The sequence below is a fragment of the Saccopteryx bilineata genome, chromosome 7 (assembly GCF_036850765.1).
Source record: "Saccopteryx bilineata isolate mSacBil1 chromosome 7, mSacBil1_pri_phased_curated, whole genome shotgun sequence".
NCBI classification, from domain to species: Eukaryota; Metazoa; Chordata; class Mammalia; order Chiroptera; family Emballonuridae; genus Saccopteryx; species Saccopteryx bilineata.
Genome location: NC_089496.1, coordinates 76,873,358 through 76,890,129, shown reverse-complemented (window position 1 = coordinate 76,890,129; position 16,772 = coordinate 76,873,358). Strand labels below are relative to the sequence as shown.

General features: G+C 42.1%; 1 protein-coding gene and 1 non-coding gene across 4 annotated transcripts in view; one reads left to right on the top strand and one right to left on the bottom strand.

Annotated features, from left to right (window-relative positions):
- Window positions 1-16,772, top strand: part of SLC16A12 (solute carrier family 16 member 12) — a 96,903-nt gene that overhangs the window by 61,009 nt on the left and 19,122 nt on the right. For all 3 annotated transcript variants that reach the window (XM_066239410.1, XM_066239408.1, XM_066239409.1), the window contains exon 2: window positions 14,195-14,447. In XM_066239410.1, coding sequence (XP_066095507.1) covers window positions 14,338-14,447 — 110 coding nt within the window. In that variant the 5' untranslated portion in view covers window positions 14,195-14,337. The remainder of the gene's footprint in view (window positions 1-14,194; window positions 14,448-16,772) is intronic.
- Window positions 15,266-15,372, bottom strand: LOC136311328 (U6 spliceosomal RNA). The gene has a single exon (XR_010726731.1). It is a non-coding gene; the product is annotated as a U6 spliceosomal RNA (small nuclear RNA).

Sequence of the window (16,772 nt, the reverse complement as noted above, 5' to 3'; positions counted from 1 at the left end):
ACTGAAGTATTTGACTTGTCACCCCTCCCATTTCAAGAACATGGCGGGTGACAATTATTACACAGTGAGGAAAACGCTGTGGTGTAGACACAGGCAGCACTGTTCTTTAATAAAAGGCTCTCTTATTGCCTAACAAAAAGATTCTGAAATGCATCTCCAACCCCAAGTGTCTCCTCTGCTGCTCAGAAGCCTCAAATATAACATATAAGGCGTGAAAGAACAGAATTAGAAATAGAGTTGTGCAAGGCCAACTAGACACAAAAATTGATTCATGGAACCACACATTTTTTGAGCACCAGCTTATACTGATGTTGTGCTAGACTCTGAGATACTTGACTACATGTTATACTTTTTTCACTTCTTTTATGTATACTTCCAACTAGGAGAGAAAAGAACTCTATTACTGTAGAGAATGGTAGTGGGTACCGAGCTCCTGGCTATGAATTGTATTGTTAACAAATTATTAGACTCAGAAGCAAGCATTTTTCTGACGTTGCCTAGAACCAGTGGCCCTGTGGATGAGGCCCTGACAGGTTGGGAAAGAATCCTGCTTTCTACTGTCTCTGCCTCTTCTGTGAATTATGAGTGCTACCTTTTTCTTTCTTTCTGTAGACCAAACACCGTATGAATCACCCTGCTGTTTATTAGGTCTTAGTTCCTGTCCCAAAAGTTTCATACACAATGTAGAAACTTTAGCAACTTCGTTAGCAAAGGTCAATGTTTCAGCTTAGTGCCCAAAGGTCCCTGACAAACATCCAAAAATTTCTGGTTGAAGCCAGTAATTATTTACTCCCCTGTTACCAGGATCTGTTTGAGGACTAAGCAAAGAGCAGCAGAGTGTTTAAAAAAAGAAGAAAAAAAAAGCAAATCACTAGTTTTTCTTCATTTAAGAATAATATATATATATTTTTATAACACATTTATAATGTCTTTGAGCAACAAAATAAATCGGTAAGCTTTAGAAGGCATTCTCCAGATTCACAGACTCCAAGTGGAAATAACAGTTGAGTCCCTGGGCCAGAGACTATGCACACCTGAGCAGAGAGAGAAGGGGTTTCTTTACACACACACACCCCCATGTTTAGTCCTGCCCAGAGTTTTCCCCAGGATAGAAGTCTGTAAGGCTGCCTGCTGGAACACTTCCCCACTGAACAGAGGCTGTACAGGGGAGCGTACTTGGCAGGTTGTCCTTGAATACACATGGGGTCCTCTGGGATTCCAAGCACAAACCAGGATGTTAAATAGGGTCCTGAGTCTTGGCTTGGGGTAGAACCAGCAATAAATACACTGGGAGATATTTCAAAAATATTATCTGTATTAGAGGAACATTTTAGAAATGCGTAAAAATAGAGAGATTGGCAAATTTTACGATTTTTAAGTGAAAACTAGGAGGAGTTGCCTCTTCCTTTTAAGAGGTATCAGGTAATAAAGAGTAGAGTCAGAGTATACTGAGCATGCCCAGTCTATCAGGTAGCTTACATATTGGGTAAGAGACACTTAATAATCAGTCACCTGGTTTGTAGGGTAAATGTCAGTAATTCGATGCCCTGGTTTTATAGATCAGGAAATAGCGGCATAGAGGAAGTGACTCATACAGGGTCATACAACTAAACACTGTCACTTGTTCCAGTGGTCTCGATTCCCACTCTTAATATCTTTCTGCCACACAGCTTTATCTCTTTTGTGGCTGCAAACAAATCTGTAAACTTAAAGGTAGTGCTAAAGCGGAAGGTACTGGGAATAGATGGGAGGGATGGAGGAAGGAACAGCGGGAAGTGTGTTGGGAGCCTACCAGAATGAGCGGCTCCAGGGCCACTGCTGACTTCCCTAGCTGCGTGCTGACTGTAAGAAATGCGTGTGTTTTCTACTGAGAGTAGGGATCGCTTCAGAAAACTTTACTGAGGGCAACGTGGAAGATTATCCCCACTCATGGAGTGTTTTACTGGAAGGGTTGACTGTTAGCAAGAACTCTTTGCAAAGGATGAGATTTTTGAAAGCAAGGAGGATGAGGACACAGTGAAATTGAGGATATATACCTACTTGCACTGTTAAGGAGTAATCAACTCAGTAAGAGACTTTTCCATATTTGTATTATATCAGGTGGGCTAATTATTCACAAAAATGGTCAGGTGTTATTTTAGGGGAACTTCAGGCTGCTGCAAAGTCTGTAGGAAACGAGGTTAGCTGGCCTGGCCCCTGCATTTCTTCTGAATACATATAAATCTATGAAATGATCTGTTTTGAAAGAAACTCACAGGAATTGTTTTATGAGCAGCTACAGCCCCATGTTAACCTTGAGGGCTTCCTCCTCTTCCTTGTGCTGTGGTCACTCACAGGAATAGGTGCTTAAGCTTCGGCATTGCTTGCATGGCTTGTTGAAGTGCCTGATAACAATTTTGAAATCTGGAGAGCAGGGGGCAAGTGCCCTGTTCAAAATCGGCCAGAGCCGCGTGTCTCCATTTGGATTCAAATGCAGTGCTGTCAGGTGAGTCCTTTAACTTCTCTGAGCTTCAGCTTTGTTACCAGGAAAGGGGCAAAGTAGTGCCTGTCTCGGAGGCTTGCCAGACTCCAGGGCAACGATTCATGAGAGATTACTAATAGTACTATTGGTACTGATACTTTCAGAGAAGTTGTTTTCCCCCAACCCGGAATCCTGTGAGGATGTTCCTTGTTCTGTGATTTTACCCAGGTTGACTCTTAACTTACCTTTGTTCATTGTGCTTCCACTGCAGCCATGCTTAGGAGCATTACATTCTTTATTTAGACTTACGCCATCGCATTTTTTTTGAAAGATCCTCACAGAACGGTTCTTAACTTATAAAATGTGGGAAACACCAATGAGAGGTTTGCTCAAGTAAAACAAATGTAAGTGGAATCATCTGGGACAGCAGAGGCAAAGCAAAAATTAATGATGCTTAATGCTTTTGTAAAGAAGCAGAACATTTTATTTTGCCAGAGGCTTTTACCCACACCACAGTATATCCTTTATGGAATAATCATCTAATTTTCATTGCATGGTACTAATAAATGATATGGTTTTTTATAGTCCTTGAGAAACTATGCAAAGAAGATTTTTGTGCTTAAATTTATACCACAGGAGTATACCTGAAACACCTGTTTAAGAAAATTCTATATAAATCGGAATTGAATAGTTTTCAAAATAAGTCATATTATATTCCTAGTTATGTTCCTTTTTGCATATTCAGCCTTTCCTCTGTGACAGTTTCAAGTATACAACTTTTGTGTTGTTTCACACAGCTTCTCTTATGAGATACACACAATTTTAGACATTTTGCTTTAATATTGCATCATAAATATTTTTCTATATTACAATATTATCTTCTTGTTTATAATTTTAAACAATTATATACTATTTCATTTGTTTAATGTAGCATAATTCTCTGAACACTTCCAAGATGCTGAGCACTTAGGTTGTTTCTGGTTTATATTTTATATATTATTTATAATTCAGCTTTTTTTTTTTTTTTTTTTGCCTATAACATTGAGCTTTTTTAAAATTGTTTTCTTAGGATAACTTCTCAGAAATGAGATCACTGTTCAAAGAATATGAATAACTTTCTAATTCTTGATTCATCTCACTGTATTGCTTTTTAAAAATAACTTTATTGATTGATTTTTAGAAAGAGAAACATTGATTCGTTGTTCCACTTGTTTATGCATTCATTGGTTAATTCTTGTATGTGCCTTGACTGGGGATTGAACCCACAGCCTTAGCATATTGGGGCAACACTCTAACCAACTGAGTTATCTGGCCAAGACTTGTATTGTTTTTCACAGGGCTGTTGCACACAGTGTGCCTGTTTCAGCATTCTTTAATAGCACTGGGAAGCACTGAGGGTGGTCTCATACTGGGCATGTGTGTGTCGGTGGACTTAGAGTCTTCAGTTGGAAAGTAGCTTAACCTCAGGGGTTATTTTATTTTATTTTATTTTGTGGCAGAGACAGAGAGAGTCCGAGAGAGGGACAGATAGGGACAGACAGACAGGAAGGGAGAGAGATGAGAAGCATCAATTCTTCATTGCAGTTCCTTAGTTGTTCATTGATTGCTTTCTCATATGTGCCTTGACCGTGGGCCTTCAGCAGACCGAGTAACCCTTTGCTCAAGCCAGCGACTTTGGGTCCAAGCTGGTGAGCTTTGCTCAAACCAGATGAGCCCGCGCTCAAGCTGGCCACCTCAGGGTCTCAAACCTGGGTCCTCCACATTTCAGTCTGACGCTGTATCCACTGTGCTACCGCCTGGTCAGGCTCAGGGATTATTTTAACAGAAAAACCTATGAAGAGGATAGGACTATACCAAGGCAGAGGTTTCTAAGCTTTGGCTTTTTTGCTTGTATAATTGAGTCTGTCATTTCTTGATATTTGGCACCTACTTGTGTCTAATCAGTGAGTTATTCTTTTTGTGTGTTTGTATGCAGGTGTAGGTAGAATCTTGAATGCTAGTCCTGTTGAACACTGGGAGACAGTGCTAGATATAGAGCATACCATAAACATAAGTCATGTGAGCTGTGCAAGAAGCTTTGATTTAACGCGACATGGTACAGGCAAAAGCTGGAAGTCTTATGGCCTCCAGAAGTCTACCAAGTGTTGCCATGTGAGAAGGAGCCTTCATTGGGGCTGGACAACACAGCATGTCAGAGACAGGATGGAGTGGGGAGTACAGGCCTTATCCAGGGGAATGGGCTGCTGCTTGACTCTAGCCAGTGGCTGCCACAAGGAATACCAGCCCAGTATCTTTAGTGCTTTCAATTTTTCAAGAGAATTTGGAATTCTGGATTCTTAGGTGTCTTAGTTTATTTGGGTTGCTATAGTAAAACTACCACAGACTGGATGGCTTGGACAATAAACCTTTATTTTTCACAGTTCTGGGAAGTCCAAGATCAGGGCGCTAGCAGATCACAGTCTGGTGAGAGCCCACCTCCTGGTTCCTAGACAATTGTCTTTCACTGTACACTCATATGGCATAAGGGGCAAGGGAGATCTATGGAGTCTCTTTATAAGGGCACTAATTGCCTTCCAAAGACCCCACCTCCAAATATCACCATATGGGGATTAGGTTTTAACATATGAATTGGGGGGGGGAGTATTAACATTTAGTCTGTAGCATTAGGTAAATCTCATATTACACGTGGCAGCGAATATAAACATTAAAAAAAAACATGCTGTAGATCTAACAAAAAATGTCCTGAAGTTAGATTTGCTCATTGCTTCCTGTTTGTGACTACTGTACTCTCATCTAATTCTGACTACAACCCTGTGGAATTAGCAAAAAGAGTATGTTGTTTATGTACAAACTAGGAAGCTGAGGCTCAGAAATGACTGTTCAACAGTTTATTGACTGCTTGTCCCACCAGATGTAAGCTTTATGAACGCAGGGCCATTGTCTGTTTTCTTCACCTCTTTAAGCCTGCTCCTAAAATAGGTTCTGGTGTATAGTGGACATGCAATGAATATTTATTGAATTAATTAATGAGTGATAAATAAAAAGCCATTACAGTATTTAGCCATGTATAATACACATCCTTTTTTGAAAAATTTGGGGTGTAAAAACTGGGTGCATCTTATACAGTGGTTGTGGCATTTCAAATGCCATAGATGGAACTGAGGATGAGGCAATATGTGAAGACAGTGATTCATCATCAGACACGGATGAGGACAAGCTAATGGATGGGAGTTTTGACAGTGATGAGGGGTTGTATGAATTTTATGATGAGTAAAACAAGTTCAATAACTTTATGAAATACATTTTTTTTTCAAATTTCAGACCTCAAAATTAAGGTGCATCTTATACATGGAATCGTCTTATACATGGGGAAATACAGTAAGTCACATGGAAAATAATATCTATATTTTTGTACCAGAAAATCATCATGTTTTGGGGGGTTTTTGTTTGTTTGTTTTTGTTTTCTTTTCTTTTTGTATTTTTCTGAAGTTGGAAACGGGAAGGCAGTCAGACAGATTCCCACATGAGCCCGACCGGGATCCACCCGGCACGCCCACCAGGGGGCGATATTCTGCCCCTCTGGGGCACTGCTCTGTTGCAACCAGAGCCATTCTAGCGCCTGAGGCAGAGGCCACAGAGCCATCCTCAGTGCTCAGGCCATCTTTGCTCCAATGGAGCCTCGGCTGCGGGAGGGGAAGAGAGAGACAGAGAGGAAGGAGAGGGGGAGGGGTGGAGAAGCAGATGGGCGCCTCTCCGTATGCCCTGGCCGGGAATTGAACCCAGGACTCCTGCACGCCAGGCCGATGCTCTACCACTGAGCCAACCGGCCAGGGCCTCCTGATGTTTTATTTCATTTTAATCCATACAACATTCTGTGAGAATAATGTGACCCTCACTTTACAAATGAGTAAACTGAGGCTCAAAGAGGTAAAGTAAGTTCCCTGAGTTCATGTAACTTATGAGAGGGAGAGTCAGGACCAGGACCCAGATCTTCCTTTGATTGCTAATTCTCTTCACTCTTCTAGATTGCTACTCTACCACCAAAGTCATAAATACTGATTATCTCCCCTCACCCTCTCAGATACTGCTATTTTATTCTACAGACCTGTGCACTACATCTTCTGAGAACAGGGCTCTGCACACTTTCTGGAAACAGTGAATATTTCAGGTTTTGCTAGCCATATGTCTTTTGTCACAACTACTCAATTGCCATGGTACATGAAAGCAGTCAAAGACAAAATGAAAATGAACAAATGTGGGGTTTTTTTGTTTGTTTTATTTATTTTTACAGAAGAAGAGTCAGAGAGAGGGATAGACAGGGACAGACAGGAAGAGAGAGATGAGAAGCATCAATCATTAGTTTTTTGTTACGCATTGTGACACCTTAGTTGTTCATTGATTGCCCCCTCATATGTACATTGACCGCTGACCTTCAGCAGACCAAGTAACCCCTTGCTCGAGCCAGCGACCTTGGGTCCAAGCTGGTGAGCTTTTGCTCAAACCAGATGAGCCCGTGCTCAAGCTGGCGACCTTGGGGTCTCGAACCTGGGTCCTTGGCATCCCAGTCCGACGACACTCTATCCACTGCGCCACCACCTGGTCAGGTGAACAAGTGTGGTTTTATTCTAGTAAAATTGTATTTACTAAAAGAGGCAGCGGGTCAATTCTTGCTTGAGGGCTGTTGTTTGCTCACCCCTGCCCAATGAGACAATTTGCCTTATCAAAAAGGTGACATGTGGCCTGACCTGTGATGGCACAGTGGATAAAGTGTTGACCTAGAAAGTTGAGGTCACCGATCGGCACCCTGAACTTGCCTGGTCAAGGTGCATATGGGAATTGATACTGCCTGCTCCTCCCCACCTTCTCTCTCTCTCTCTTTTCCTATCTCTCTCTCTCTCTCTCTCTCTCTCAAAATGAATAAAATTTTTTGAAAAAGGTGACATGCTACCTAAATTGCCAGCTCACTGTATTGATGTTTAAATTCTTTCTTAGTTCTCTGACTTCACTTCATATGTCATAGAATTGTTTACTGTATACACCTTAAATTACTGAGGTTGCAGTGTGCTAGTAAATGTGAAACAGTTTTTCTCAGAGGATGTAAAAACCTTTATGTGTTGTTTGCCAGTGTGTGATTTCTGTGGAATAGACACTCCCGTGTGAACAATTACAAGCCATCAGGATGATGCCACTGAACATAGCCTGGGATGATGCGATGCGGTAGGAGCTGGCCCTGGCACACCGCTGTCTGAGGCATATATCCATTTGGACTCTTTTGGCAGACATGACAGAAATTTCAACTAGTTCCAACAATAAGTAAAATGCGTTATGTTACCTAGCAAACTAGATAAGGTGGCTCCAGACCTGGTTAGTTCAGTGGTTCAGTGACCTCACTAAAGTCCCAGGCTCTTTTCAGTTTTATGCTATGCTGTCCTTGATGTATTGGCATTGTCCTCCGGCTTCCTTCATGGGTAGGAGATGGCTGCCATCGTTCCATGTATCCAGAAATCAGTTGCATTTTTATACACCAATAATGCACTATCAGAAAGGGAAACTAAGAAAACAATCCCATTCACAATTACTTCAAAAAGAATAAAATAGGCCCTGGCCAGTTGGCTCAGTGGTAGAGCGTCGGCCTGGCATGCGGGAGACCCGGGTTCGATTCCCGGCCAGGGCACATAGGAGAAGCGCCCATCTGCTTCTCCACCCCCCGCCTCCTTCCTCTCTGTCTCTCTCTTCCCCTCCCGCAGCTGAGGCTCCATTGGAGCAAAGATGGCCCGGGCGCTGGGGATGGCTCCTTGGCCTCTGGCCAGGCGCTAGAGTGGCTCTGGTTGTGGCAGAGCGACACCCCGGAGGGGCAGAGCATCGCCCCCTGGTGGGCAGAGCATCGCCCCTGGTGGGCGTGCCGGGTGGATCCCGGTCGGGCGCATGCGGGAGTCTGTCTGACTGTCTCTCCCCGTTTCCAGCTTCAGAAAAAAAAAAAAAAAAAGAATAAAATATTAGGAATAAATTTAACTAAGGATATAAAAGACCTGTACTCAGAATTATAAGATATTAGAGAAAGAAAATGAAGACGATACAAACAAGTGGAAGCATATACTGTGTTCATGGGTAGGAAGAATAACCATCATTAAAATGTTTATACTATCCAAAGCAGTCTATAGATTCAATGCAATTTCTATCAAGATACCAATGGCATATTTCAGAACTAAAACAAATATTTCAAAAATTTATTTGGAACCACAAAAGACCCTGAATAACAACAGCATTTTTTGTTGAGAAAGAACAAAGTTGGAAGAATCACACTACTTGATATCAAACTATACTACAAGGCCATAGTAATCAAAATAGCACGAGACTGGCATAAAACCAGACATATAGATCAATGCAGCAGAATAGAGAGCCCAGAAATAAACCCACACTTTTATAGTCAATATACTGTTCACAAAAATTAGGGGATATTTTATCACTTCATATTTATTTTGAAATATCCCCTGATTTTGTGAGCAGTATATTTGACAAAGGCAGCAAAAACATACAATGAGGTAAAGAAATTCTATTCAATAAATGATGTTGAGAATATTGGATCAATACCTGCAAAAAAATGAAACTCTAGACCACCTTCTTACACCATACACAAGAATAAACTCAAAATGGGTTAGAGATTTAAATGTTAGACTCAGAACCATTAAAATCCTAGAAGAGCCTGACCTGTGGTGGCGCAGTGGATAAAGCGTCAACCTGGAAACACTGAGGTTGCCGGTTCAAAACCCTGGCTTGCCTGGTCAAGGCACATATGGGAGTTGATGCTTCCTGCTCCTCCCCCTTCTCTCTCTCTCTCTCTCTCTCTCTCTCCCCACTCTTTAAAATGAATTAAAAAAAAAAATCCTAGAAGAAAACATGGGCAGTAAAATCTCAGACATTTCCTGTAGCAATATTTTTTTTAATTTATCTCCTCAGGCAAGGGAAACAAAAGAATTAAACAAATGGAACTGCATCAAACTAAAAAGATTTTGCACAGCAAAGAAACTTATCAGCAAAATGAAAAGACAACCCACTGAAGGGTAGAACATATTAACAGATATATCTGATAAGGGCTTACTATCCAAAATTTATAAAGAACTTATACATCTCAACAACAATAAAACAAACAATCCAATTAAAAAATGAGCAAAGGATCTGAATAGACACTTCTTCAAAGAGGACATATAGATGGCCAATAAACATATGAAAAGCTGCTCATTGTCACTAATTATCAGAGAAATGCAAATTAAAAACACAGTGAGATATCACCTCATACCTGTCAGAATGGTTATCATCAATGAATCAACAAGTGTTGGTGAGAATGTGGAGAAAAGGGAACCCTCCTGCACTGCTGGTGGGAATGTAGACTGGTGCAGCCACTGTAGAAAGTAGTATGGAGTTACCTCAAAAAATTAAAAATGGAACTGCTTTATGAGCTAGAAATTCCACTTCTGGGAATATATCCAAAGAAACCCAAAACACTAATTTAAAAGAATATATAATATACCCCTATGTTCATTGCAGTATTTATTATACAATAGCCAAGATTTGCAAGCAGCCTAAGTCCCTCTTAGTAGATAAGTGGGTATAAAAACTGTGGTGCATTTATACAATGGAATACTACTCAGCCATAAAAAAGAAGGAAATTTTACCGTTTGAAACAGCATGGATGGACCTGAAGAACATTATGCTAAGTGAAATAAGCCAGTCAGAGAAAGACAAATACCGTATGATTTCACTTATATGTGGAATCTAATGAACAAAATAAACTAACAAACAAAATAGAAACAGACTCATAGATACAGAGAACAGACTGGTAGCTGTCAGAGTGGCTGGGGATTGGGAGGCTGGGTGAAAAAGTTGAAGGAGTTAAGCAGAAATAACAACCTCATAGACAGGCCACAGTATGGGGTTTACAAGTGGGAAAGCAGGGGAGAAATGGTGATGGGAGGAGACGTGACTTGGGGTGGTGGAATGCACAATACAATATAGAGATGATGTGTTACAGAATTATACACCTGAAACCTGTATAATTTTGTTAACCAATGTCACCCCAATACAGTCAATTGAAAAATTAAAGAAAAATAAAGTACTTTTCCATGACACAAACTTAACTGTTGGAGCGACTGATCCTGAAGCTCCAGAGTATTGGTGATTCCTTCGGAAAGTTGGTTTTGCTTTGAAATCAGAGATCATTTTATGACTGATCAAGTCAGTGACCCACAGGCCGATTTAGGAAAATACGAATGGTACTGTTTAAAGAGCTACATTTTAAGCTGTGTCATGTGTCAATTAATGTCATCCTACTGGTGCGACTTCAGCAAGAATTTCAAGCATATGATTGGATAAAATGTATATGAGTTTTTCCTAAGGAATAAGGAAATGCAGTGGAGGCTGCATAGGGTATTGGTTAGGAAAAGTGGCCTTGCAGGACGACAAGGTTCATATCCTATTTCTGCTGCTGGGTGTGTTAACAATAATTGGGCAAATGGCTTAATCTCTCTGGGCTGAGTTTCTATATCTGTAAAGTAGAGATAATAATACCTTCTCTAGTTGTTGTAAGGGTTAACTGAGTTACTGTCCATATGCTGCTGCTTAATAGCAGCGTGGCCTGTGGCAAGCACTCTGTAAAAGGTAGCTCTGTGTTATTCTTACTTAGCCCGGACACCAGCGTTTGGCTGTTACTCAGTCCCTAGGCCCATGATTAACAATATTATCATTTCACATAATAATTTTGATTTTCTCTAAGCCAGTGGGTTAATATTTATACCAATACTGCTTTTCTCACCCCTTTTTTTATTTTTTTTTATTTTATTATTTTTCTGAAGCTGGAAACGGGGAGAGACAGTCAGACAGACTCCCGCATGCACCCGACCGGGATCCACCCAGCACGCCCACCAGGAGGCGATGCTCTGCCCACCAGGGGGCGATGCTCTGCCCCTCCAGGGCGTTGCTCTGTCGCGACCAGAGCCACTCTAGCGCCTGGGGCAGAGGCCAAGGAGCCATCCCCAGTGCCCGGGCCATCTTTGCTTCAATGGAGCCTCGCTGCGGGAGGGGAAGAGAGAGACAGAGAGGAAGGAGAGGGGGAGGGGTGGAGAAGCAGATGGGCGCCTCTCCTGTGTGCCCTGGCCGGGAATCGAACCCAGGACTTCTGCACGCCAGGCCGATGCTCTACCACTGAGCCAACCGGCCAGGGCTCTTCTCATCCTTTTGATAGATTTATACTCTTCAGTTGTTCACGCCATCTCCTTTGTCAGTCCCCCCACATTCACAGGATGGATAATAACAGGAAAAGGGAGGCAGACCTAAGTGGTCTATGTGGGAATCTCCACTGACTGCCCAATGCCTTGAAATAGGGCCTAACATATATTAAACACTCAATAGTGTTGATAGTTGAATGAATTAATGTTGCTAATGTTTTTTTTCTCAAATCTATAGTTCACCTTTTAGTTTTGTTTATTATATGTTTTGATGTACACAAATGTTAAATTTTAATTTAGACAAAAAATTGTTTCGTTACATTATTTTACATCTCAGGGAGCCCTTCTCTTCTCTAGAAGTCAGATAAATATTTGCCTATATTTTCACCTAAATTTTTAATGATTATTGTTTCCACATTTAACTCTCATCTATCTAGAAGGTCAAGTTCCTGGCTGGTGGCTCAGTGGATAGAGCATTGGCCCGGCATATGAACATCCCAGGTTTGATTCCTGGTCAGGGCACACAGGAGAAGCAACCATCTACTTCTCTACCTTTCTCGCTTCCGATTCTCTCCCTCTTTCCTTCCTGCAGTCAGTGGCTTGATTGGTTCCAGCATTGGCCCCAGGTGCTGAGGATAGCTTGGTTTGTCTAAGCACGTCAGCTTCAGGTGCTAAAAATAGCTTGGTTAATTTGAACATCATCCCCAGATGGGTGGATCCTGGTTGGGGCACATGCAGGAGTCTGCCTTACCTTCTTCCCTCCTCTCACCTAAAAATATCTAGTCGCGACCCACAGGTTGAGAACCGCTGATCTAGAAGGTCAAAAGGTAAATGGAGAGTTGTAACATAATATAGTGAGTAATCCTTTATTCTTCACCAATCTTTGCTATCTTATTTAATTATATTGAATTTTATGCATTAGCATTTGAGCACTCTTTTCTGGTGCATTTGTTGTTCTCTCATTTCTGTTACACACTTTTAAAATGATAGCATTCTTTGTCAGAAATGCCAAAGAAGTTATAGTTAGATTCATTCAGTATAATGATTAAGACATGGCCTAAACTGTTGTAGCAGCGACTCCAAAATACAGAGGCTCAAATACAACTGAAGCTCAGTTTATGTTTCTTCTCACAGTGAGAGGTCTGTGAAGTCCAGAGCTAGAGAGCAGCCTTCTCCAAAGAGTCTCTTCGGGTCCCAGGCTTCTTCTCTCTAGTAGTTCTGCCAGCCCTAAAGTGATATCTTGGTCTGTTTGGTTGAATCTCTCTTTTTCTCTACATCCATGGTCCAGTCTATGGGAAAGGGGGTGGTGGCAGTATTGGGAAAGCACCTTTGTTTTTGATCTGATAAACCAGAAGTGGTACATGTTACTTTTCCTCTCATCCCTTTTGTCAAGACTAAACAATGTTGCCATGCCTAGCTTCAGGAAACACTAGGGATGGCATCAAACTGGGTGCATGAGGATTTGGCTAAAATTTGAGGGGATCTATTGTGAAAAAGGAAGAGGGTGGGCATGAAGAACAAATAATGGCCTTTGCCATGGCCCAGTATCCTTAGTTACAAGTAATCATATGTAGTAGGAAAATATTAATCATTTCTTGCACTGTAAAAAAAAAAAATCAGGCCCTGGCGAGTTTGCTCAGTGGTAGAGAGTCGGCCTGGCATGCAAGAGTCCCGGGTTCAATTCCTGGCCAGGGCACACAGGAGAAGCACCCATCTGTTTCTCCACCCCTCCCCCTCTCCTTCCTCTCTGTCTCTCTCTTCCCCTCCCACAGCCGAGGCTCCATTGGAACAAAGTTGGCCCGGGCACTGAGGATGGCTCCATGGCCTCTGCCTCAGGCACTAGAATGGCTCTGGTCGCAACAGAGCAATGCCCCAGATGGGCAGAGCATCGCCCCCTGGTGGGCATCCCGGGTGGATCCCGGTCGGGCACGTGTGGGAGTCTGACTGCCTTCCCGTTTCCAACTTCAGAAAAATACAAAAAAAAAAAAATAGTCCAGTGTGGATGGTAATAAAAAAATTATTAAGAAAAAAAAATCAACCTTTGGGGATGTCAATAAAATTAATGTCCTGGCCCTGGCTTGTTGGCTCAGCGGTAGAGTGTCGGCCTGGCATGCGGGGGACCCGGGTTCGATTCCTGGCCAGGGCACAAAGGAGAAACGCCCATTTGCTTCTCCACCCCCCCCCTCCTTCCTCTCTGTCTCTCTCTTCCCCTCCCGCAGCCAAGGCTCCATTGGAGCAAAGATGGCCCGGGCGCTGGGGATGGCTCCTTGGCCTCTGCCCCAGGCACTAGAGTGGCTCTGGTCGCGGCAGAGCGACGCCCCAGAGGGACAGAGCATCGCCCCCTGGTGGACAGAGCATCGCCCCCTGGTGGGCAGAGCATCGCCCCTGGTGGGCGTGCTGGGTGGATCCCGGTCGGGCGCATGCGGGAGTCTGTCTGACTGTCTCTCCCCGTTTCCAGCTTCAGAAAAATACAAAAAAAAAAAAAAATTAATGTCCTGATTTTTGGTTTTAGATGGCCTACAGTAACCCATGTGCCAGGTAGCATTTTATGCCAATCTTGAAAGTCAACTGGAAGTCACTGGACAGCAAACTCTTCCAAGATCATAACTGGGCTGTTGGAGTAACTCGGAAAAGAAGAAAGCAAGAACTAAAACCATGACAAAAGTAACTCGAGCTCAATCTACCTCCCCTCCGGATGGAGGCTGGGGCTGGATGATTGTGGCTGGGTGTTTCCTTGTCACCATCTGTACCCGGGCAGTAACCAGGTAGGTAGGATTTTCTTCTTGGTTTATTAAGATGACCTGGTTTGTCCTTTTTTTTTTTTTTTAAGTCAGCTTCAATCTGTTTCTGAACCTGTCATTGTGAAAATATATATGAATTTGTGTGGTGTGTGTGTGTGTGTGTGTCTTTTCTTTGACTGCTTAGATATCTTTTTCTTTGTGAGGAATGTAATTTTCTTTTTTATTTTTATCTTATTGATTTTAACAAGAGAGGAAGGGGGAGAGAGTGAGAGACAGGAACGTCAAGCTTTTCCTGTATGTGCCCTGACCGGGGATCGAACTGGCAACTTCTGTACTTCTGGATGATGTTTTAACCGACTGAGCTATCTAGCCAGGGTAGAATGTAATTTTATGATGCTTAAAGTCCTGAATGGTGGTCTCTTATATAATATTTGACACATAAACCTGAAGTGTTAGAACATTTTTAAACCAAATATTGTGGCCATTCCAGCCATTTGTTTTCATTAGCGGCTCATCCCAGAAAGGAAAAACATATGAGGTCAAAATAGTCCTTGAAAACCTCTTGGCTCAATAGATACTGAGACCATGGAAGCTTAAAGCCTAGAATTTAAATTCTTTTACTTCGTTTTGCATTTGGCTGCAGTGGTGGAGGCTGAGCTCTGGGTTGAATGAGGAAACAACAGCAGAAATACAGGGATTCTCTTTCTCATTTGCTCACGTCTCCTCTCTCTTGTTCATGTATTTATATTTTGAGAAAGTTTCCTTTTATAAAAAAAATTTATTATTCAATTACAGTTTACAGTCAATATTATTTTGTATTCGTTTCAGGTGTGCAGAGTAAAAAAAATATGAAATGCTTCACAAATTTGCATGTTGTCCTTGTGCAGGGGTTGTGCTGATCTTCTCTGTATTGTTTCCATTTTAGTCTGTGTGCTGCTGAAGCGAGCACGTCTCTCGTTTATCCGAGGGCATCGTGGTGGAAGTGCTTGAGTGCTTGGGTTAACTGTGTATATGTTGAGACTCACTGGAACGAATATATACTTGAAATCTGCACACGCCAGCTCTATCCTCTGTGGGTGCTCCCATCCAGAGTGAACTCTTTGTTCTTCTCTGGCAGCTCACACCTGGCAGCAGCAGAAAGCAATATGCACTAGCTTTATTTGAGGTTATTAGTGCAAAAAATAAATAAAAACATTGATGTTACCTTCCTAAAAATTCATAATGCAGGAAAGAAGTAGGATGTTTGTTTTTGCTACAATAAAGGTTGGTTAATGATGTGTCATAATAAACTACAGATATGTTTAAAATAATACGATTGGGCCTGACCAGGTGGTGGCGCAGTGAATAGAGTGTCGGACTGGGATGCGGAAGACCCAGGTTCGAGACCCCGAGGTCACCAGCTTGAGCACGGGCTCATCTGGTTTGAGCAAAAGCTCACCAGCTTGGACCCAAGGTCGCTGGCTTGAGCAAGTGGTTACTCGGTCTGCTGAAGGCCCACGGTCAAGGCACATATGAGAAAGCAATCAATGAACAACTAAGGTGTCGCAACAAAAAACTGATGATTGATGCTTCTCATTCCTCTCCGTTCCTGTCTGTCTGTCCCTATCTATCCCTCTCTCTGACTCTTTCTCTGGAAAAATAAAAATAAAATAAAATAATATGATTGGTGTGGAGTTTGATTTAACTCCCATCTGTATTATGGATCTTCTGTTCTGGGTGTGAGGAAGTCATAGACTTAAAAGGAATCTCTTTCATCTTGGTTCTTACATGTGGAAGCTTCCATCTTTCCATGACAGGAAAGTTCTGGAAGTGAGCTCAGTGCTTCATAAGAAAGGCTGCTGGAAATCAGAAAAGAGGATTGTGGCTGGCAGCCAGGGCCTGTTATCTGAGGTTACTGGGAGAGGCTGCGAGGAGGGTACCTGAGCAGAATAAGCCTAGAGGAAGGAAAGTGTGAAGACGCAGCCAGCATCAGACTAAATGTCATGAATGAGGAAGCAGCCGAGAGAACGGAGACGGACCAGAAAAGCAGCCTGCAGGGTGATTTGTCAATTCAGAGTATCAATGCCTATTAGGCAATTAATTTAGTTTTCTTTTTCCCCACAGTTTTATTGAGAAATAATTGATATACCTCATTGTATAAGTCAGACAGCATGATGGTTTGATTTAGATATACTGTAAAATGTTGACAGCAGGTTCAGCTAACACTCACTTTTCATATAGATGCAATAAAAAGAAAAGCAAGAAGAAGAAAAAAAGGAGAAACAGATTCTCTCCTTGTGATGAAAATGCTCAGGATTTACTTTCTGAACGTCGTTCGTATTTGTCGTGCAGCTGTGTCAGCTACATTCA